The 24,594-nt window shown below is 42.2% G+C and overlaps 2 protein-coding genes across 5 annotated transcripts in view; both read right to left on the bottom strand.

Annotated features, from left to right (window-relative positions):
- Positions 1 to 470: 470 nt before the first annotated feature.
- Positions 471 to 17,997, bottom strand: LOC114790232 (phosphatidylinositol transfer protein beta isoform). 2 transcript variants are annotated; one of them, XM_028980115.1, is made up of 12 exons: positions 17,916 to 17,997; positions 14,456 to 14,486; positions 13,061 to 13,206; positions 12,056 to 12,147; positions 11,904 to 11,911; positions 11,446 to 11,520; positions 10,930 to 11,013; positions 9,199 to 9,276; positions 6,945 to 7,055; positions 6,694 to 6,816; positions 5,377 to 5,453; positions 471 to 2,922 (listed from the first exon to the last, which is right to left on the bottom strand). In XM_028980115.1, the coding sequence occupies exons 1-11, from the start codon at positions 17,933 to 17,935 to the stop codon at positions 5,406 to 5,408; spliced, it is 816 nt and encodes a 271-aa protein (XP_028835948.1). In that variant the 5' UTR covers positions 17,936 to 17,997; the 3' UTR covers positions 471 to 2,922; positions 5,377 to 5,405. The 2 variants fall into 2 exon arrangements, with proteins under 2 accessions (XP_028835948.1, XP_028835956.1); XM_028980123.1 differs by lacking the exon at positions 5,377 to 5,453.
- Positions 17,998 to 18,433: 436 nt separating this feature from the next.
- Positions 18,434 to 24,594, bottom strand: part of LOC114789864 (tetratricopeptide repeat protein 28-like) — a 122,206-nt gene continuing 116,045 nt past the window's right edge. The window contains exons 21-24 of one of the 3 annotated variants that reach the window (XM_028979292.1): positions 23,792 to 23,815; positions 22,155 to 22,284; positions 20,883 to 20,990; positions 18,434 to 20,760 (exon numbers count right to left, since the gene is read on the bottom strand). In XM_028979292.1, coding sequence (XP_028835125.1) covers positions 19,139 to 20,760; positions 20,883 to 20,990; positions 22,155 to 22,284; positions 23,792 to 23,815 — 1,884 coding nt within the window. In that variant the 3' untranslated portion in view covers positions 18,434 to 19,138. The remainder of the gene's footprint in view (positions 20,761 to 20,882; positions 20,991 to 22,154; positions 22,285 to 23,791; positions 23,816 to 24,594) is intronic. The other 2 variants (XM_028979306.1, XM_028979298.1) reach the window with 2 other exon arrangements.

Raw genomic sequence — 24,594 nt, 5'->3', positions numbered from 1 at the left:
CAAACAGGTGCCATTATTACAGGTAATGAGTGCAGGACAGAGGAGCCTTTTACAGAAGAAGTTATAGGTCTGTGAGAGTCCGAAATCTTGCTTGTTTGTTAGTGAGCAAATACTAATTTTCCACCATAATTTGCAAATAAATTCTTCAAAAATCAGAGGATGTGATTTTCTGGATTTATTTTCTCATTTTGTCTCTCATAGCTGAGGTATACCTATGATGAAAATAACAGGTCTCTCTCATCTTTTTAAGTGTTAGAACCTGCACAATTGGTGGCTGACTACTTTTTTAAATACTGTATATTTCAGCGGCACTTGAGGTCATTTTGTACACAAGCGACAAGACGTTTGTCAGGGATAGTCTCTGATAGTTAACTATATTGACGCAGGTCTGAGCAAATTTCTAACCTAAATTTCTATTTTATTGCTCGATTCATGATTTCAGGAGTTCAGACATAAAATCAGACAAGGTGTTGAATATATTGGACAAATATCATAACCAATTTATTTTTCACAGGGAGAAATCTGCAAAAAATCCCAAAACAAAGTCAGAACAGAGCATAATGCCATACATTCACTACTACATGCCCTGAATTTCAAGATCACAAACTGACATAAGGCGGCATACACTTTTCTTTTTGTTTCTTTTTGAGACACTGAACAAATTTTCTTAAAACAATTAAACTGAAATTTATTTGAATTAACAACTGCTATTGTGAATTAATGTGAAAACAGCAATCATTCTCACTTTACTGACAGTATTGTCTGTAAACCTTTAAGTGTGTTTGAATAAAAAAGTGCAAAGTAGCAAAAATGTAGCTGGAGGAAAAAAAAAAATAAAAAATCCACACACACCCCCAAGACTTATAGTATAGTGGTGTACTGGATCAAGGAAACAAACTAAAAGGCTTTTTAATAAAGACCATTTTACATTGTGGTCATCACTTTTATTCATCCATATTTTGCACTTTTAAATTTAAACACACATTACATGTCGTACAGTATGACAGACAAACAGACTTTGAGTTAAAAACAGGTACAGTAGAAAAGGCCTCTGGTTCCGAGGGAGCCCGGGAACCTTAGAAACTGAGCCGGTAACGCAAACTCCGGTGAAAAGAGGCAGTCGGGGTCCATTATAGAGTTGATGAGCGTACAAAACTTCCGGTGGAAGCGCAGCTTGTGTCTGTCCGAGGAGCCTGTGACATGCGAGGAGTACACTGCTGCAGCAGCAGGCCCCAGCCCACAGGCCAAGAGACACGTCGCTAACGCCAACACAGCAGCTTACGAACCGTATGCAGAGCAATAAAAAAAAAGTCAGCCGTTACAAATGTCTCTTGGGCGTAATGCAATGCTGGTGATAAGAAGAGGTCCTGAGAAGCAAAGTGCACAGTATACAAGGGCAAAGGGCGCAAAATGCAAAGGCTAATAATCCATACGCAGCTCAAGAGCAGTCCCCATTCCTTAATGGTTGTACAGCTGTGTGAATAAAGCACTTCACATGCACTTCAATAGAAAAAAGAAACAGTACAAAATGTATAACATGGGGAAAGAACAAGCATAGTGCAAGAGGCAGGAGCAGGTGGTATATTGTGAAACACGAGGCGAGACGGGGAGGGTGACGGCTTACCAATCACATATGCAGGAAGAGACTGAAAACGCTGATGCTCTGCCTCTTGGGAAATACGTAAGGCAGCATGGCTTTTTAAAGCAATGAGTCCCCAGTCCTAGACCTCAGGCTATTGAAGGGGACGACATGACTATCATTTTAGGACAATTAAGCTAATAAGTGCTGACGTGAAGGATCGCTTGCTGAAAAGCATCAGAACACTGTAATATACTGATTGACCCATACAGCCATTCAGCTTAAGAGGTCACCACAGGTCCATTCTCCCATCCGATTGGCGCGATGGGGAGAAATGAAGTGTGATCAGTGCCAGTATTAGTGTGTGTGCAGGGCCCTCCGGGTGTCTGTGTGTATGTAAACAAACATCAAGGCTGTATGTGTTCAAGGCTGGAAGTGTGTGTTTCCACTAGGCACAAGCGGAGCAAGTTTGGGTGCTAAGGCCGCCTGTGTATGTAGGGAGGAGGGGTGGGAGTCAAATCATCAAGAGCTTTAATAATTCAACCTTCCCTAAAGTCAGAGGAGACCTGTCATGGTTTTAAGCCTTCACACCATGGAGTGTGTACATGAGTGTGTGTGTGTGTGTGTGAGAGAGTGTCAGAAAGACAGTAATATCTTAATAAGTGCCAAGGCAGGACAGTGCAGAGAAAAGAACAAGTTCAACCCTGCCCTGAGAAAGAGAAACCAACAGAGACCATGAAGCCAAAGGGGCAAATGGGAAGCAGAGAGCAAAAAAAGAAAAGGAAAGAAGAGAGACGCACATCAAGATCTTGCCTCCAGCGGAATGGAACAAACAAACTGTACGCTGAGAAAGGAGGAGTGGAGCACGAGCAGCAGCCAGCGCCAAAGCTTTCACTCAAGAATAATCCTTTCAGATTGGAGCAGAACTTGGTCCGACGCATGCCAACAGGAGAACTCTGCCAATTTTTTAGATGTTTCAAGAGAGTGGGGGGAAAAAGGGATAGAACTGGACTTGGAGGATAATATTGAGACAAAGCCATTGACGAGATGGATGAAATGGTCTTCTAACAAAAAATAAAATAAAAAAATAAAAACGATTATTGTGTTGACAGTCATTACGATTGGGATGGTCTTAGGGGATCAGTTCTACAGATCGATTGTAACAAACCCCCAGCCCTCTCCTTTCATCATTGGGAGAGAGGGTAACAAGTGCGGAGTGGTGATCGTCCACTGAAAGGGAATCTGGTTGCTGTAGGTTGGTCATAATTGCTGTTGTCATGGTGAATGTTTCGTTCTCATTCGTCCGCAGCGCTGGTTCCTCGCACTTGGCCTTGTTTGCGAAGCTGTAAAAAGAGAAACGAGGGTCAGTGCCAAAGTCAAAGAAGACGGTGAAATAAAGACGCCCCCATAAAAGGTTAGTAAAATGTGTGAGCACCAGCCCGCCGACATCTGGAATTCTGCACACAGAACCTGGAGCTTCCCGTTAATAAGATGGAACCAGATGGGCACTGTGCAGAAACTTCTCAGCAAATATCAAATGACCTTGCGAGCGTTATCGCCACACTTTAACGGCTAATATATATGAACGGCTGTTGTGGTAATAAAGACGAGGCCTCTATTAAAAACCACATTGAGAACGCTATGGTTTGGCTTCTGTGATTAAATAGTGCCCAAGCTGGAAGCTAGCAGTTCATCTGCTGGTACTGCTGCTAAGCAACAGCAATCAGGCGCCAGTCAGATGCCTGCCAGACAGGGGCATGGGACCGGGTTAGTTTAACAAGGTGGTACAACTACTACTCTAAAACGCCTCAATGTCTTTCGAAGATTGTGTTCTTGTAGTACTGTGCATCACAATCTGTTCATTCTGGTCAAGTATTTACCTTCTTTCTCTGTAAAAATTGTACAGTTTTATAGTTCCAAATGTATGAGGACAAGAGTGCTATTGCATGAAGAAGAAAAAAAAAAAAAAGTGTCTGCAGCTGATGGCAGATTTTTTTTTTTAAGCACTGCCAAATAAATAAACTGACCAATGAAAAGGCAGGATATTATCTCAATATGCGAGACAACCAGATGAGGACATCCAGTGGCAGATGCTCACCACTTTATGGCAAATATTGTGTCACGTAAGAACAACACAGCTAACTGTGTCCGCAACGTGGAACATAATCGGAAATATCTGCACATGCTTAATTGGGTCTCCTGGCCTTTAGAAGCAGAAGAAAAGGACGGTCTGTGTGGAATTTGGTAGGCGAAGGTGGAGCAGCCAGAAACGGCCTTGCGGTGAGAGGAATGGACAAGCTGGATGAGTGGCCGCTCTTTACCTCCCTTTCTTCGTCCTGCCATTCCTCGATCCCCCCCCTCCCCTCATTTGCAATCTCAACACAGGTGCTTTTCCTATGCAGAATTCCATTTCTATGTAAATGAGCCTTCAAGGAACAAAGAACCCACCCCCCTCCCCTTCTCCCAAGCAATGTGGACACATGATGGACTGTTCAGTGTTAAAACTCAGCCAGGGCGGACAGATAAGCTTTGTTAGTAACAGAGGAGACCTGAAATGTCCACCACCCACATGTGCTCCCTCTGTCTGAAAAGGAATCCAAAACTCCACAATCACCCTGAGTGTGGATTATTCATCCCCCACATTAAATCATCCCCCACACCAAAACAAAACCACCTGCACTCCCCACAGGAACGCATCTACCATTCTAAAATAAGTAGGATTTTGCACTATTTCAATTCTTCAGGAGTGCTTTTGGGTAAGTAAATCTACGTTCAACAGGGCCCTACGACCAATTTAAGACATTTCACATTTGTAGCAAAATAAATCAAAGAACCTGATAATGGCAATCGTTCCTGCCGATGCTGGAATAGTAAATACATTCAGGCATAGACTGCATTTAACAATGTAGACAAACTTAAATCCAAGGAGCTACAGTGAAGCATTCTCTGAAATGTCTATGTCAGCACCCCAACTCTGGACTGGACTGCTTGTTTTCCTTCTTTCCTCATGGTCCTGCCAGGACTATGCAGAGCAAGCCAGCTCAGAGGGTGGCAGCTTTGGATGGTGAACAGAAAGGAGGGACATTAAAATGCTGTACTGGAGCCAGGGCAGGAATGCTGGGGTAGGGCCCACACTGATCCACCCCGCATCAGATGCCTCCTTTATCTTGGATTGTCACACGCACACACACACACACACACACACACACACACACACACACACACACACACACACACACACACACACACACACACACACACACACACACACTTTTGAGAATATGCCTGAAAAAGCCCATTGCCTTTAGAAGATTTATGGGAATCGATGTTTAAAAAAAAAAAAAAAAAAAAAAAATCTGTGATATGCACTTTTACTCTCACACACCCATGCGGTATTTACTGCTTTGTGAAGAATGCGTAATAACCATGTAGTATATGTATTAGAACCAGCTAATATATGTTTAAGTTTGTTTAGCAAGGACTAGCAACATTTTCCTTTCAAAGAAAATTTACTCTGCACACATTTAAGTATGTAAAATATGGACACTTGAAATTATACCAAAAGCATATTTAGTTCAGTTGAATATATGCTGTGTAAACCAACTAAATACATATTCTTAGCAACAACTGTGTGAAAGGTTAACGGTGACAAAGGAATCATGCAACCCCAAGAAGCCCCAGGTAGACAGGAAACAGACAGAACACGATTAGAGGGCTGCAAGCGAAGGCAAGTCAACACTTCAAGCAAATTCAGACAAGGTGTTTGTTGGTGCTCCAGTCTTCCAAATTGCACTTACACAGGCTCTGAGACCTACAGCCAGAGCTGCTACTCGTCAGTCGCCTTAGTGCCTCGCACTGAGCCCCTCTTACGCATCTAGACGCAAAACCAAACCATCAGCAGATCCAGAGGAGGGCAGGGAGGCAGTTAGTAGGGACTCAAGACATATGAATTTGAGAGAGAAGCCAAGGAGGTTTGGGTTTGTCTTGTCCCACCCATTTTGGATTCCTCCTCATTGATCATTTTGCGTTAGTACACATGAAATCATTAATGTATCTTACATCTGGCAACAATGAACATTAATAAACAGCTCTTAAAGTTAATGCTCCTCAATAGAGCATTAAATATATTTTAACTTAGATAGCAACAGTAAAATAATAAGACACTTAATATCTATGACTTATCTTCATTTCTTATTTTCAAATGGAAACACATGGCTGCCTATCAAACATAGGAGCAACACACTTGTGGTGCATCTGGGTCAGCATTATCAGGCTAAAGATTTACAGTAAGTGTTATTAATAATAACACAATACAATATTGAGCCATATTGTATGGCCTTATAAGTATATAACGTGTTGACAAAAAGACAAGGTACAAAAAACTTCTACTAGTATTAAGAGCGTCATATTAAGATTTAAAAATCCTAGTTACACTTAAATCAACGATAAACTTTATGGCATATTACAGAGCATCTGACTATCTCTTTGAAAGGAATAAAAATAGATTGATTGCCCACCAGTCTGGAAAGTGTTTCAAAGTCATACCCAAAGCAAAGCCGTGGGATGCTTCCAAACCACAGCAAGAGTGGGGCAGAGAAAAAGTACAATAGTTTTGTACAAATGCCACAACAACATAATTAAAGCCTTTCCAATTATTCCTATTCCTTTTTGTCCCCCACTTTTAGACAAGGCAATGTCTGCAATCTGTTCATGACTGGGAATGGACATGGAAGACAGTGAGGATACCTGCCCTCTGTTTTCACAGGAGGGCAATGAGGCAGGAGTAGCCTAGTGTGTAACACACTTGCCTACAAACCAGAAGACCACAGTCATAGGTTCAAATCCCAATTACTTCCATTGTGTCCCTGAATAAGATGCTTTACCATGAGTGTCTCCAGGGGACTGTTCCTGTAACTACTGATTGTAAGTCGCTCTAGATAAGGGCATCTGATAAAAGCTGTAAATTTAATGTAATAGAAGTGTCTCATAATTATGTGATACAATTTGTGTACCGAGGCTGCAAGGATTAATTTCACAGCATCTTTTTTGCTGTGCATTTGTGTATAGGTTGTCTGCAACAGTAATTAAAAGTGTGTGTGGGTGTGTGAGTGTACCTCCTCCAGTTCTTTCTGTGTCTCATCCTCCATCCTCCTGATGTCCTCCATTGTGAGCTCCACCCACTTATCAATCCAGCAGAATAGCTGGCGGTGGAAGTTTGTGAAGATCCGCTTCTCTTGCTGATAGAGAGACAGAGAAGATGTCAAGTATTTTTCTGTTGCAGCTGCAGTCATAAAGCCCTATTAGTTTGCCCACAGATATTCTATAGGAATGTGGTCAAATATTTGAATTTTCTTTGAACGCTTACCTTGTGAATCAAGCTCTCCACTTTGTTCTGCAGGCCCCACCACTTGAACTTGACTGTGACCAGTTTGTAGGCACACATACGGGGACAGTCTGTATTGCTGACCAGCTCCTTCTGCAGACGATATGGATAGAACAGAGAATGAGAGGTGAGTAAATATGCTTTGTAGATAATGGAACAGTACACACTGTATGTACCCAATCTGTTCCAGCTGCTCTGTAAGTTGTTTGTCTTGTTCATTCTCTGACTATCTAACTAAACACATTTGAGGGAACTGAGCAGATCCCTAAAAAACACTGAAGACAGGAAAATACTGCCCCTATTTAAATCCTTGGGGGGGGGGGGGGGGGGGGGGGGGGGGGGGGGTGAGGGGGGGGGGGGTGACCATATGGGAAACAAAAAAAAAAATGTTTGTCATTGAATTCTGTCCCACATTATTACTGCGTGGAAATTATATGTAATCAATGACATCACAACATCCTTACCTTTGCAAAACAGTTATGCAGCATTGACAAAAATTACATTAAGTAAACTTAAGTAAATTAGACAAGATAAGGCTATATTACTACATGTTGACTACAGTTAATTATGAGATGGAGGATATGGAGTACGATGGAGGGTGAACAGGAGACAAGCAGTCAAAATAGCATAAAGTGGTTGAACTCCAGATAAAAGACACACAACAGAACATAGCTCTGGTACTGACACCTCTCCCAGTGGGCTCGCTTCTGAGGTTGAGAAGGAGAAGAAAAAAGAAGATAAACAGCTGCCGATCAGCCAGCAGCTTACATTATTAACACAGAGGACACACCCACACAGACACAGTAAAAATGCTCTCTCTGTACACATGGGTTCGTGTGGTTAATTAATGATCTAACTTGAGCTGCGTGTGAGGGAAAGCAGAGAGGTAGAAAAGTCAGTCATCAGCGCTTTTGATGAAGCGATCAGCAAAAGGGAAGGGAGAGAGGAGAAATGAAACAGAGGAAGAGGTTGAGAGAACATTTGAAACTGCGGAGGATTGAGAAAAGTCATCCCAGCCCAAAGGGGAAACTCAACATGAAACGAATTCCACATCAAACCCTTTGCACTGACATTTTTACCACTTTGCCTCACAGGAGGAAGTTTTGTGGAATATGAAAAAGGACGAGATACGGTAGAGAACATGTGTGCGAAGAGATAGAACTTGTAAAAAAGTTCTTCAGTTTGAGCTTCAGTGCATGGGGGCATGGACGGAAAAAGGAATTAATTTTTCTTTTAAAAGGACTAATACAAATCTTCAGAGCTTAGTTCTAATTCCAGGGGAGAGGAAAAAAAAACACCTACGTGAAAATGAGACTACGATTAGTGGCCCGTTTCCATTCACACAAACATGTAACATGTCAACGTAGGCGTCTCTACGCTTCAGCCATGACACCATTGCTACCTCACTACATGGCAACACCATGGAACGTTGCAGCCGTTTCTAATCCCATTTACACAGGTTTGCTGCAGCAGTCTTCAGGCGCAATACACCACTAACACTCAAACACACACGGTCCAATTCACTGTGTTGCCAAAACTGCACACTGGACTGCGGGAGGCATGGGGGCATCCCTGCACCAGCACGCCCATCCCCAAAAGCAGCTGAATAGGAAATGACAGAATAATTTTCTTTGGAATTGAAAGAAAACAAGAATCTGAACATGTGTTTGCTAGGGTTGAGATAGGTCTGATTTCAGAAGATTTCCCCCACACAATTCCAGGGGATGCATTGAGATGTAAACTGTAATCTGTAAAACACCACCAAAAAATTGTTTACATAAACACTACATCAACAATTATGATCTATAACTGAAATATGAGATTATTGATTTTCAAATACCATCTGACTGACACACCCTACAGTTATCACTGAAGAGAAAATGTAAAAATATGAATAATGCTGTGATTTACAGAAAATAATCCAAAACATTTTGATCTTATACTTTTGAGGGATATTATCATATTCTAAATTTCCTTTATAAAATATCCCATCCAATGATGAATGAGTCCACAATCACAGGAAACACCAACGCAGTCATGAGCACAGTGCAGTGGCCCAGCAGAGAACAGCTTGAACCTTCCCATCATACAGGTTCCATTACACTCAATTAGAGTGGACCAAGATCATTTATCATCATCATAATCATCGAGCATGCTAGAGTCCCACACCCACCCATACAGCTGTCCACGCAGCACTGAACATGTCCATCTGTTTTTCACCCAGTCCCTTTCTCACCTTCCAGTTGGGACCCAGGGGTCCTCGGCCAGTCTTGGCCGACTTGAACAGTGCAGGGTCCTCATCCGCCTTGTAGTCCTGTAGACAGAGGGCAGAGAACCAACACAAGAGCCGGTTAATGGTCAATATTTTCTAGCTATTTACTAGCTGGTAAACTGAAGCCCCATTACATTAACAATATTTATTTATTCTCAATGAATGACACAATGGTTTCCCACAATCTGGTTCCACATGGACCTGAAAGGAACTAGAACCCCTTTTTGTGAGCGAGAGAGCTTAGAGAGAAAAATAAGTAAAAAGATGAAGGGCGGGGGAGAGGCGGAGACACCGTGAGGGAGGAGATGGAGGAAGCACGCGGGTGAACAGAGAAGTGAGAAGCACACTTAATAAAAAGAATTGCACCCACTAAAGTAAACGGAGAAAAGCTTTACATTTCAGTGCTGCTCAGGGCCGTCGCTACTCTAAATAAATAATGACGTGCCTGCAGCTAAACACAGCGTCTCAGGGACAGGAGCCAAAACAGGCGAGAGCTAAACGAGCCCACACACTCACACACTCTAGATTGGGCTTTTTAAAAAGTGCACCATCTCAACAGCAATGCACGAGTTGGCACTAATGAGCCGAGTTGAGAATTGAGATGAAGAGGTGGTGTGCGTGTTTGTGTGTGACTGGGTGTACGAGAGAGTGTGTCTATGGATGTGTGGTGTATATACAGCTCTAATTACTCTAGTTGACTAGCTGGAGGTGCAAGTAGGCAGCACGCTGTTGGCCATGCCTGAGGCTACAAACTGATAGGGCCCGCAGACATACTCCCTCTGTCTCGCTCACATGCACACACACTTAGAACAGCACTGCAATGCCACCCCCAGCTGGCACACACAAATAACACTCTTTCTCAATGATGGAAAATAGCAGAAAAACTTTTACACACACACACACACACACACACACACACACACACACACACACTGCCAACTCTACAATACCATGAGAGTTTATGATCAGCTCTGACCCTCGCTGTCTCCAAGTCTTCAGATACGGTTTTTAAATTATATTTATTTTTTTAAATATTTTTATAAAATATATATTTTATAAAATATATATAAAGCTGAAACGTCCCTCAGAACAGAAGCAGATTTGAGAAACAAAGAAAAGAGCAACAGAAATGAATGAGTGAATCCAAATGTTTTTCAATGCGCAACCACAAGATGGAACCAAAGTGCCATTCAGAATGAACATTACTGATTAATGCAATAATCACCATGGGACAGTAGTTGAGATGATGGTGACTGTTTATCAGACATATTTTGTGCTCATAACAGTGCACATGGTGGGAGACCAACTATGCACCCTTTTATGCTAAACTCTGATTTTAGCCTACTAACTCGTTGTGAATGTGCAGATTATTGGTCCTGTTGGCTTGCCATACTGGAGGGGTAAGGGGGGTGGGTGCGCAGCAGTGGCTTTCTGGAAATGTATGCATCATTATTATTATTACTACTTAATAGGTTTTGCTACACAGGTAAATTAATGTGGTCTGTTCACATTAAGACACATTAATACACACTATTTTTTTTTCTTCCTTTGTGGCTTGATGGAGAGCACCTTTAAAATTCCTCATTTGACACGCTTCCGACTTCAACTTGAGTACTGCCTTTGGATTTTTAAATAATAAAAGTTCCACAGCCACACAAACATGTGAAATGATGATTATTATAATAAGAAACATACTCCATGGGCAACCTGCTCCCGGTCTGCAATATCGATGGGCACCACCTCTACAGACTTCCACGTCGAGTTGTCCAGTTTGTGGACCTGGCAGAAGAAACAGACCACTGGTTAAAAACTGACAGCACCTCTAAATTAAGACTACAAGAGTATATACATTAATGTATATTTAGGGTAATGTAGAAGCGTCCTCTTAATTTCTGAAAAAAAAAATTGTCAATTAAAATAATACAGAGTATATGCAGAACTGTTTCATTGAAGCAATAAAGCAGGTCTTCTCCAGACCAGTTGAATATCAGATTAGTTGAATATCCATATTAACAGATATTTGTTATCAATTTACTAAGATTTTATATTAAAAAGACATGTTTTTGTTTCCATGGAATGTTGTCTATATAACTTTTGAATGCTTTATAAAAGAGATAATTAATTACAGGGTGCAGTATGCAAACAAACATGAACGCATAAAAACTTTTCATGCAGTGTTAAGTAGAGATGCTGGTTAATGATGTCACTCACATTCTCCTGTGTTCCCAGGTCAGGCTTGTGCCATGTCTCGATCTTGATAAAGAAATCATCTTTCATGTACTCATTCTGTTAACACAATGAGCACAGTCAAATCAAAGGCTTTTGTCAATTTGAAAGTAATTGTTGTTGTTCCCAATGTTGGCCACAAGATGGCAACAACCCCACTCATGTAGAGAACTGAAATTTAAAACTAGATACCTTTGACCACTTAAACATGACATATTTGTTACACAATAGATCCTCATGTACATGCTGTTCATGTACAAGTCTCTTGACAAACACCTGCCTGTTCAGAAATACTATTCTGAACAAAAGACACAGTGACAAAACATCCTGTCCTGAAAATGCCCTACTGGTCCTCAATACTATTGGTTTCATTCTGCAGACAAAATCATGCATATTTTATTAAACACACACACGCACAGACATATAGGTCTCGATTTACTTACCGTCACAACTGCAGCAAGCAAAGAGAACGTGAAAAAAACAAAACAGAGAAGTTAGTACTCATCTGAGCATGTAACACATTCAAGGATGTACGACAAACATGGTGAGGAGAACCTTAGAGAGAGACCCACAGTGAGGAAGTAAGGTCACTTACTGGTCCGGCAGTAAGGGTAGGCATTCCAGGCCTTTTCATGGAAGACAAGGGAACCTTCTGGAGCGATCATCTTCACAAAGGCTGGAACTTTACTGTAGAGGAGACAGACACATAAATGGTAACTGCTGGATATGATTGGTTAGACTACAGTCTTAAAAATAATAGTATTTTAAAAAATCAGTTCTATTTTGTACTCGGAACAGTCCAGTGGTTAAACAACGTGCATTAAAAAAAGAAATAAATACAAGACACATTTGTTCCGTCTGAAGCACTAAGTGTGCAAATTATGTATGAGTTCATCTTAATTAAAAGGGAAAATGTTCTATGCCCACAGAAGAGTAAATTTTTTTTTTTTATTGCATCAGCTGTTCTTCTAGGACTTCCTGGAAGTATATTTGATGAACAGGGCAGAGGAAATTGAAGTCCTCAAATAATGAACAGCAGGAATTTTATTGTAAAGGTCTGTATGGTACCAAACGGTAAATCCCAAACGTCAAAGAGACCATGCAAAATTGGATTGTCCAGCATGAAGACTTTAGCAAGAGCTCAAGCAGGAGGAGAAAAGGACCATAGTCTACATGACAATCATTTAATATGTAGCTTGCGAGAGTGTGGGTAGGGCTGGTTGACAGCCTACAGCTAGACTAGAGGGTTACGCAGGGGTGTGGTTTTACTCGTCCATTCCCAATCAGGACAAATTCCTATTCCTAATCCTGCACCATAGCTGTGGAACTATATACAAAAACTGACATTTTTATTCGGATCCCACCATCCATTACATCCAGTCCCATCCCGGGCTGGAAAGATTCGGCAATCAGACATAACATTAGATATCACTGACCGGTGAAGTGAATATTTTAGACTTGACGTTCATGTGTTGGAAGCAGAAAAAAATGGGCAAGTGTAAAGATTTCAGCATGGTCTTGACATTACGTCTATGATTCTTTAAGTGGTTTGTAGATACGCGAGTCTCTTTACAAATGTGTGCGACGGGTGTATTCTCACCTCTTCAGATGGTAAATCTTATGTGTATACTGTCCCTTCTCTCCCTCTTTCTCATATGGCTCATTCTTCAGCACTTCAATTCCCTCCCCTCCTCCAGTCTCATTCTTACTGGCCTCTGCCACTGAGTACAGCTGGCCCACCTGGTACTGAAAACACACAAGATTCAACACAATAGCCAATATATAGCCATGTCGGCTCATAAGGAAAGGCAGGTGGCTGACAGATGCTGAGGATAGGTGTGTGTGAAAGGTGGGCGATGATTTCAACCTTCCACTGCTCTTTCCTGGTCATACGAATGGGAAGGTTGTCTCATGGCACAAAAAATTTTTTTTTTAAAAAAATAAAAAATAAAAAATCCACTTGGTTAAGTATAAAAAGGCACTTGTTTAAAGTCCATGGTTCATGACATGGGTTGTGGTGTTCAACCTATTTCTGTTATAAAAGCAATAATACGTATACAAGCTGCACTCCAGAAAAAAGAGAGATAAACAAAATGTGTATTAAAATGTACATTTAATCACAATATTACAATGTCAAATAAACATATTAAACATACTAAAAAGGTATAATCAAACACTTAAACAACTATGGCAACGTATGGACCAGACATATGGAGCTTTCTGCACCTTGACGTAACACGTAATCTTTCATGTTTTACCCTCATTGCCTTGAATACTACAAAATCACAACACACACACACCACACAATGTTTTGTGGACCAGTTAGCTAATTAGTCCTGTAACCCAGAGGGTTAAGCATCCTTTTCAGGTGGCATTAAAAGGGACTCAAATATCTTTTTCACAGCTTCTGTGTATTTAAATGCAGTGTACTTATTTATATATCCTTACTTGCTGTGTGTTTAGCGGAGTTATTAAATAATATTAATCTACAGGCATAACCTTAAACACAAACAAATCAAACAGGCCTATGCTAGACTATTTTTATGTTTGGCATATGCATTAAAGCAAAAATCATCCTGAGATGGTACTCATTACGAAACATTTGTGATGCACACACATTCTGCACCCAACAGAGTCCTGAACTGGTCGTGCCTGGACTATAATCCCTGCAAGTTTATTCAGTAAAGAGCACAGACACATTATAGCGTTTTATAATGTTAACGTAGAGAAGTAAAAACTTTATTATTTTCAACACAGTTATTATATTAGTGCACTCAATAACTCTGTGACATCACTAACCATATTGCCTTTATATGGCAGTACAGGGGTGTCAACTATTTCAGACAATTTAACAAAAATAAAACACTGGGTGGTTTTGAACGGTAAAACAACAAAGCTTGTGTTTATATATGCAAGATTGTGTGTGTGTGTGTGTGTGTGTGTGTGTGTGCATAAAGCAGTTTCTGTTTGTGGTGCATCTTTGCAAAACACTCACCTCCTCCACTGAGCACGGCAAGACAACACGGCTGAAACAAGAAGGCAACAAGAGTCAGAATTAACAAACTTCATTAAGGCCTGCTTACCTGCATAACCAGTCTATTAAAAGAAATATGTCTCAAAGCCATTCATTTTTCGTTTGTTTCACGTGACTGTGTACATGCTGGCATTCACTTCACCGCTGGAATGGGAAACAATAAGAACCTGAAGTTGTAGAGACGTAGGATGATGTTTAACACGCTGAGTGCACTTCAGCATGGCTAAATAATTGGAACGAGAAGCTCTTGCAACAGACGTGCCATCCCTCCTACCGCAACGGGTTTCTATGTGACCATGGTGGGCGTAGCCATGCATGTGCTATGAGATCATAAGTAATGGCCGACGCTGGCATAGAATATGAATCAGTCATTAAACGTGAGAAAAAAAAAAAAAGCAGCAAGACACTGTGATTACAAAAAAAAAGTCCTCTGACTACTCATACCGTTTTTCCTGATTAATGGAAACGCAATCTGTATTTTGTACATGTATACATTTACAGCATTTATCAGACGTCCTTATCCAGAGCGACTTACAATCAGTAGTTACAGGGACAGTCCCCCCCTGGAGCAACTTCAGGTTAAGTGTCTTGCTCAGGGACACAATGGTAGTAAGTGGGATTCAAACCTGAGTCTTCTGGTTCATAGGCGAGTGTGTTACCCACTAGGCTACTACCACCCATTACAGCTACATTCAATGATACAGTAACAGAGCAAAAAATAAATAAATAAATAAATGGGTCGGTGCACTAACCTACAAGTCATTTTAAAGATAATATTATGTAAAACAAAAGCAGTTCCACAAACAATTATTTTGATAGTCAACTAATCTGATCATGTGTACGCTGGACCTAAAACTTACAGCTTATTGCAGAATCTCTTACATAACCATCATTAGCTTACAGCTTGAAGTGTTTTAAGGTATGTTTCAACTAAAAATAAAGTCAGGATGATAATTTATTAAACTTAATGATAATTTGCAGCTTGACAACCTGTCAATTCTTCCACAGCATAAAGTGCAACATTCCTGTAAGTTTTTTTATTTACAATCCATATATTATTTGGACTCATTTACTCCAGCAATATTATTGTAGCTAAGCTTGTGCTGAAACGATTCTGATATTAGACGTAATCAAGATTAGTTGACTAACCGGGGCAGCCCTATAAAACAAAGGAATATTTTGAAGATATCAGGCATGTCCAAACGGATGCAGACAGGGCCAGTGTGAAGTAATCACTTCAACTTCCTAAAGAGATGACAAATAGATGACACCCATGTCTGTGTTTCAACAGCTGTCTAACAAAAAAAAAAAAAAAAACACACAGAAAAGGAAGGACACAAAAAAAACAATGCCCTCTTAACCTCACAACTTCTAAAAGGCAAAGGGGTGTAGGACCATGCATAAGCGGCTCCCTATGCTCCGCCTTCTTCCTCTCATTGCAGAACAGGCCATGATCACCTCAGAAAAGTCCTTACCACTCCAAACAAATCAGTAGCAAATGTTACTGTGGTAATTTCACCTCATCACGAGTGGAAACCGGGACAGGACTTTTGATTCATCCGAACAGCAGTGTTAACTGTTAAATGGAGGGGCGTTCTGGCCTCCAGAGCAGTTTAGTGAAAGTGATTGTCATTGTAAAACACTGCAGCACAGCACACGGTGCCACAATGAAATGTGTCCTCTGCTTTTAACAATCACCCTTACTGAGAAGTGGGCAGCCATGACAGGCGCCGGGGGGAGCAGTGTGTGGGGACATTGGGGGATCGGGATTCGAAGCCCGCAACCTTCTAATTACGGGGCCACTTCCTTAACCGCTAGGCCCTCCACTGCCCCGGCGCAGGTTCAGATGCGGAACTGAACGTGCGCACCCGTGTGTACCTTCTGTTTAAGGTTTCGGCCCTCCTTCTCTAAATAATGAATTAAGACTGTTGTTCAGCCCACATATCGCATCTCCCTCATTCACACACACACACACACACACACACACACACACACACACACACACACACACACACAGACTCCGTCTTGACTATTGCAATGCGATGAAGCATGAGGTGTCTCTCCCTGATTACAGGTTCCCTCTTTACTAATACGGATCCGCTGCCTTAGAAGGTTTGAGCGTTTGTCGCTCGATAAGATGACAAGGTCACAGAGAGCCGCCCACGTCCACCCCGTCCCGCCACTCGCGCCGCAGTACAGGTGACCAAAGCCGGGTCACGGTGTTCCCTGCGCTGTAACCGTGTTGAAAAGAAAGAGCCGAACTGCTCGACGTTTCTAATCTAGGTGTTGAGTAAACTCAGATTATCTCATTCCATTCCAGTTCTCTCTTACTCAAGCGGCGGCTTAGTTCCCTTATAGGTTTGCAGGAAAGCGACACTGAGGGAGCCTCAAGATTTAGGGAAGTAGCAACCACGTAAACAAAAAAAAATACATATCACGGCAGTCACCGGCGATGCAAATATCCTCATCGCTTTTTACCACAGTTGTTAACCACAGTTTGCAACTCCAAAGAACTTTTTTTTTTCTTTTTTCCAAACAGTGGTTGCAGCCCAGAGGTCAATGAACTCGGCTGTAAACCGGCTTCCCAAAAACCCTGGAGCGACGCATTTCAACCCTGCATGAGACGAAGACACGCAAGGCAAATAAGACAATAAAGCAATAATGCAATTTATGACAATCACGCGCGTGACGTCATCAGAACGCCAATTGACGTTCATTTCACGTGAGGCAATACTTTAGTCGCCACTTCACGTCGTTTTAAGCACCATCGCGGCACAAACGCCAATTTATCTATCGATTCAGTCGTTCGGAAAGTGGGTCTTGGCGGACTGAAGACCACACATGACACGGTCATCGGAGTCTAAAGTTCAATCACGGCCTCCAGCATCTTCAAACGAGCACCATGCGAACCAGAATATTTACTCTGTTGTTTCGTTAAATATACGAGGAGGACGTTCCACGACACTTCCAATCTGAGCTTCCGTGTAAAACGCGTGTCCAGAGACGAGTTGACGATTTTCCACCAGATGACGCCGAGCCGAGATTCGCGCGCTCCGTTACGTTGACGGCTTTACGACGCGAAACCGGGAGCCGCCGTCTCTTCCTCCGCGCCACCTCGCTCGAAATGCCAAACGGCCCGACGGCGGGACGAGTGTTTGTTCGGGAGACAAAGTCTGGCGAAAATAAAAGTCCGCCTGACTGAAGTTTTTTTGGCGCGCGGCGCGCTCCTAACTTTCGCCTCACTTCTGCCAATGCCGGTAGGCCAGAGCTGAAGCCGCCCAAACCACATCCTGGTCACGAAATTTCTCTTCAAACAGCGGCACAAGACGACCGGCGCGCACATCGAGACCGCATCGATGCGCAAGACGGGGAAAAAAAATAATTATCGGGTCGAAGTAATAAAAACCATGTGAAAACTTACAATTCCTTGATGAGCACCATCTTCGCCCGTTTCGCTGCGGCTGCGCAGTTCCGCTGACGTCATGTGAACCTATCAACAAGGCCCACCCTGACCCCGCCCCCCTGCGCGCTATTGGCTGGAGCGGGAATACCTATCTGGCCATGTCTGCGGCTCTCGTGACGTCATATCACCCGCACTGGTTCACGGTTTAAGACATTGGCACACTGCTCAAGCGTGACACCTCAGGAAACCTCTTTATCCTCAGAAGAACATTGCTTCAAAATTGCTGCCATTTAAATTTGATATTCATGTAAACAATTTCTGAAGGAAATCTGAAGAGCCACTTTATTATATTTTTGTGACAATGACATTCTTGTGTTTCGGACCATTACTTCTTGGACCGTAATTAAGAAACAATTCTAGAAGCAAATAAATGGAGATCGATGGAAATCCATCATTATTTTTACAACTTTTGTACTTGTTACAATGATAATAAAGATAATCTGATTCTGATCTGATTCTGATTAAGATAAGCATGATGAATAAAACAACATGTTGTGTTTATTTTTTATTGAAACAATTTTAATGGTAAAGGACAAGGACGTCTAGGGTTGTGTTTGACTTTTTGTCTTGAAAAGGTTGTGAGCTTTAAAAAAACACACATGATACTTACATGTATTTAACAGTGAATAATGTAATCATGCTGCAAAGAAGACATTCAATTCACAAAGATTAGGCCAAATGCCCTTTTTTTGTCTGAAGTTTCAATAAAAATAACATTTTATAGCTATTTTCACATGGTGCACTTCTGCTTTTTTAATAATATCAAAATGTGTAATATTGATTGTGAAACACTTTGTTTAATTTACAAAATAATAATAACAATAATAATAACAACAACAATAATAATAATGACATAAAAATAATATATTAAAATAATAATAATAATAATAAAGACATTTTAAATCAGTCTCAGCTGTGATGAATAGGTTACAAAAAAGTTCCTACACACACAGTATTAGGTCTTCTGTGTCTTAATGAATTACAGTGGTTACTGAGGGCACAGGAACAACACACTGTCTCAGCACTTTCCATGCTCAAAGGCTTGACTTTCATTGGTCTTTCTTGTAGTAAATAAAGTCAAACAGTCCATTCCAGGGCCTGCAGGAAGTACACCACTCTTTATCTCATCACTTGAGAACAAGCACATTATACGTAAAGAATAGAAGACCAATAAAAAATCCTCAGCATTTAGAAGAGGGGAAGAACCTTCCAGGAGAGAGGAACTTATAACCATTTGTGGTGGGCAGTCGGATTGGACGCCCTCCAGGGCTGCTCCTGGTGGAGGCTGTAGGAGATGGTGCTACCCGGAGAGGGTCAGTGCCATTGTGTACAATAGAGCCCTTGGCCAGCTTCAGTAGTTCCTGGCTGTCTTGTCCATCGGCAGGCGAGCTGTGGCGCGGGGACAGGTTTAGCAAACTGAGAACGTCTTTTGTGCCTGAAAGCACAGGGGCGGTTATGCCGTGCAATGCCCGCATTGGCCCAGAAGGAGTCTGTTGCTGCTGGGTCCCTGCACTGGCCCAGAAGGTCTTCAGGTTGTGCACGGCCTGGACCTTCTCGTCGATGACCCCCCTCCTCAGACGGTCCAGGTCTGGGGGGTCGGTGTGGGCAGAGGAGGCGGAGCCAGTAGAGGAGTAGGAAAGTGCAGGGGAGGGTGCGCTGCCGGCAGGTGACTGGTGGCCCGAGCTGGGCGACACGTTGTTGGGGGAGAGGGAGATATGACCGCTGTAGGGGGAACTGGGGTACTTGAGGCGGAACTGGCCAAGCGCCTCAAGAGTGGGAGGTGATGGCTGGCTGGGCTCTTTGAGAGAGGAGTCTGAATGGGCAGGGCTGCTATAGCCAGAGCTAATTTTTTGCATGGAAGAGGAGCGTGAAGGAGGTTTCGGCCACTCCCGAAGACTTGCCCTGCTGGGCGGCCGGCTAAATGCGCTGGTCTCTGATGAACGGAAAACCGAGCCAGGAAGAGGAATTGGACCAGGTGAACTCCTTGTTGGAGTGGATGCAGGTCCAGTGGCTGCCATACCCTCAGCCACTCCCCTTTGCAAGCTACCCATTGTGCGGAGGTGGCTCTGTGTCTCTTCCAGAATCTTCTGGGCCAACTGCTGAGGGTCCAGGGATGCGGTCCTTTCCACTCTGCCCTCCTGGGACTTGACGGTGCTATCGGTCTCAGCACTTGAGTGGTCAGACTCACCTATGTCTGAATTCATCACCTTCCCTGCCTTTTGGGAGGGCGAGTTTGGACTGGCCTTGAGGGGGGAGGTAGGTGTGCTGACACTACCCTTATAGGAGACAGATGCTGTGTAACCTTGCCCCAACCCAACCCCAGCACCAACACCAGCACCTCTCCCTCCTCGGTGCAGTCGATGCCTCTGACTGTGTCCTGGTGGCAGGGGTAGGGAATCACAATGGCTGCCCAGTGGTTCACTGCTGATGATGGAGTAACCTTCATACTCTTCTTCCTCTCCACCTCGGCCTCCAACTCCCACTGTACCTTGAGGAGACGAGCGGCTTCGGGAGACACCATGATGGTGCTTGTGGGAAGAAAAAGGACCCCCCAGACCACATCTGGCTCCCCTATGGCTCAGGAAGTCGCTTTCAGACTTGGAGGCAAAGCTCATGGAGGAGGCGATGGAACTGAGGCTGTAGACAGAAATGGCATCAGAGGCCAGGCTGTCAGGACAGGGTGGGGAGAAAGGTAGGTTGGGGTATCCCAGAGGCAGAGGGTTGGAGATGGACTGAGCTGAAGCAAGGGACTCCAGGGAGGATGAGCTATCCATGCTGAGGCGTTTGGGAAGCTCAGTTGAGTCTGTAGCAGGAATAAGGAAACATTAAAAAATATTAAAAACTAGCCTTCCCCATTATCCACACTATTTCATTTAGATGCAGGGCTTTTGCAATCTGCAGTGGCATAGTTACATTGGCACTTACCAAACAGTGCCAGCAAGGACTGCAGAGCAAAGTGCATGGTGCGACGGTTGGCTTGTTTGCCTGTTTTAAGGATCACTTCCTCCTGACCCACCTCACACAGATCGAAGCCTGGAAACACAACAGGACACAGGAGGTTGAAATACATCACTTTTTTTAATACACGATCAGTCTTTTTTTTAGAAATTACACCAGTATGTAACTGTATATTTAGAATTCAGTTACACTTTCATATTGTTTTCAGGCTGATTTTTTCCCCATGTATTTTCCCCACCCTTGCCAACAGAACCCATAAGTTTGAACTTGGAAATGAACATTAGTCCCCCTTCCCATTGTTATATATTTTGCTACACAGCAGAATAACAGAATTAACTTTCCAAATCTTAATAAAATCAGGAAGGTTATTTTTGTGGGAGCTGCAATGTGGCCCTGACATCTCAATTGTTTATGATCTTTATGATCTTTATCAGCGAACCCTTTGGACGTAATGAAGACGAGACGAGACATAAATGCTGGTCATGTGACGATAACTATAACAAAATGCCATGTAATATTGTAATAAAAACGTGATTAAATATGATTTACAAGATAAAAACTAGCCTAAAATGTCTCTTCGTTTTTGTTGACAAAAATGAGATAAGGCGATATTTCCTCTTGTTTTATTGATTTATTATATTGCAGTTTCTGCAGTTTTTCTTTTAATTATGAAATGGGTTTGACAAAAAGAAAATGTTGTTTTAATCTGTTCTACTAGGTGCTTGTACTATATTAACTGGATTAAAAAGAATTGCATAACTAAAAAAATTATAGAGAGATTAAAATAGAATTTTCATTAACAAAAATTTGACTAAAATGTCAAAATATTCATGGATAATTCTGACAAATTAATTAATAAAATGCTCAGCATTTTAGTCGACTAAAGTTTGACTAGACTGAAATGAGTGTGGACGTGACTCAGACTAATTAAGACTAAAATGACAGTTTGATGCAAAGACTAGACTAAAACAGGCCACTAAAATTCAGCATGGTCAACAACCAATGGGTAAGTTGACCTTGACTACACAACAACAGGGAGTGCTTTAAACAGGAAATGGGAAAGAGTCTTGTAAATAGTGACCTGCAAGAGCCACACTCAAAAACATAGCCTGAGATTAGCCTGTGACTGTATTTAAATGTAACAGCCTGTGAGATTGTAGTTTTTCAAAAATATAAAAAACTTTTAGAGTGTAACTTCTAATGTAAGGCTAGCACAGTTGACACCGTTTACTGACTTACCCAGAGCCGCCAGGAACTCATGACAGCCGGGCAGTCTCCAGAGCAGGACAGTGATGGACACCTGGATGGGCAGGAGAGAGAAATCCTGCTCTTTTTCCCCAGCCTGCAGTTGTACCAGGACTTGATGGAGCTGAGGGTCAAATGGCACATGGCAGAACGAGATTATAAACAACCAGGGAGAGAGAGCGATGGTGAATTGTTTTGAAATGAGTTTCTGATGGTAGTGAAATGTTAGCAGCATAGCAGCATTTTTCTGATTTAATTAATAGAACGGTTTGCCCAATACTGCAAACTACACAGTAAAAATGGAATGTCAATATTTCAGAGTAAACCTAGAGAGAGTATTAACAACTCTATGAAGAGTAAACCAACTCTAACAGCAGAGTCTAAAGTGAATGAAGTGATTGTCATTGTGATACACAACACAGCACACATCGCTATGAGTGAGCAGTGGGCAGCCATGACAGGTGCCCAGGGGAGCAGTGTGTGGGGGACGGTACCTTGCTCAGTGGCACCCCAGTGGCACCTTGGCGGTTCTAAATTTCAATCCGCAACCTTCCAATTACGGGTCCACTTCCTCAACCGCTAGGTCACCACAGCCCCAAGTTTAATGTCAGTGTAAAGTTCTGCAGACATGCAGTGAAGATTAGTACCTGCATGCATTGCGCCCAGTTCAGCATGGCCGATAGCAGGCGTTCGCCCACCGTTAGGCAGAAGATGGGGTAGATTGATGGGCCTCGGGGGGGAATGCTAGTTAAGTGAGTTTTATCTGGGATGCTCATGTCTTGTAAACGCCTGTGAGGATCAAATAAATATGGACCTGCTCCAACCCAGCCTGCTCAGCCGTCGATACATGGGATTTTTTACTGCGGACATGCAGGCAGCATGAACAGTGTGAATGAACAGTTTGAATAAACCTGTGTTAAATATTTTTTTATAAATTTCAATGGTAGTTCTGACCTTAAATTTACTGAGTACAACTCAGTCAAATGCTATAAATAACACAATGTTACCAAGCATAAAAATCGTGTACTTTATATTACAAGTTGTATAAGCTATTGTTGGCTGAACAGCAGCACCCTGTAACTGTGCCAAAAATTACTCTATAGCTTCTCATTGATTAATGCAATATTAAAGGGCTTACGTTTATGTTTATTTTTATGTTTATTTTTAATAAGAATTCTTCATCCTGTCTGACACTGTCCAGCAGGCAAGCCTTATGTGATTTGATCCTGGCTCACGTGGATTGGCCTTGTGTTTTAGATTACCATGAAGACGTAGGGCTCTGATAAAGCTGCGGGGTCCGTTTCACCAGAGGGCTGCTGTTCCTAATGGGCTTAGGTCTTGCCGAAAAACAGTGTTCGCTTTGTGATGCCCACATCACCAGAAAATTCTGTTCATGTTCTAAGCAACTCTTTTGTCCCCTTTTCCGGTTCATGACCTCAGGTGAACCTGCTTAAATAATTGATTCATTAAGGATGGAGTGTGTGCATATTCTTTCATGTGAATGTTTTGAAGCATGAACACAACTAGCACTTGACGTTGTCAAGGGTGTTAAATGCTTTACTAAACATTAGTCAGTCATGTAAAGAAAAAATGGAAATGGGAAGAAGAGGGCTGACAACAAAGACACTTACCATTCCCACCATATTTTTAACAGCCTTCAGTCCACAGGATAGAGCAGAGGGATAGAAGAAGAGGGAATGGAGGTAAGAGGAGAATGCCATGCATTCAAGGGGACAAGGGGGAACAACAACATGCAAATACAAATTCATCCAACAAGTGTTTCGCACACTTTCTCATTTCATTAGTGTTGCGCTAATTTGTTCATGTTACAGATGAACATGTGCTGCTCTACAAAATAATTTTTTTGCATTTAAGCTAATCAGTCTGGTTACATTGAGTTTCTGTAACTGACTAATTTACTAATTTACTTAACAGTGAAAACCATATGACAGTTGTTCTTCAGTAGCACAGCAATATTACAGCAAAATACCAAAAGTCAACTGAGCTTTGCTATGTTGGTTACACAGAAATTTAAGGAAGGTAAAAGAAAGCAAACATGAAAGTACAAATGCAACTAATCTTCCTCATCTCCACCTTTCCTTCTCCCAAGGATCTAGTGTGTGCAAATTTGAGCACTTGACAGAGAGAGAGAGAGCAAGAGAAAATCCTCCTTTATTACAGTTATTTTACAAAATCAAAAAACTAAAACTCAAAAAAAAAAAAAAAAAACGCATGATGGACCACACAAAATGAAAGCAAGTAAGTACCATTCACACTTACAATCCAGGAAAGACAACCATTTTCAAAAAACCCACCACAAGGACCTTCCATGTCTCCTATAAAAGGGTGCAAGGTCCTGCAGAGCAGTCCCATACCATCTGCCCTCCTCAAGGAAACAGATGCAGTGTCCATCCAGTGCCCACCATGCCTATAA

Source organism: Denticeps clupeoides, chromosome 1 (assembly GCF_900700375.1).
Source record: "Denticeps clupeoides chromosome 1, fDenClu1.1, whole genome shotgun sequence".
Lineage (NCBI taxonomy): Eukaryota > Metazoa > Chordata > Actinopteri > Clupeiformes > Denticipitidae > Denticeps > Denticeps clupeoides.
This window is presented reverse-complemented; position numbering and strand designations above follow the sequence as displayed.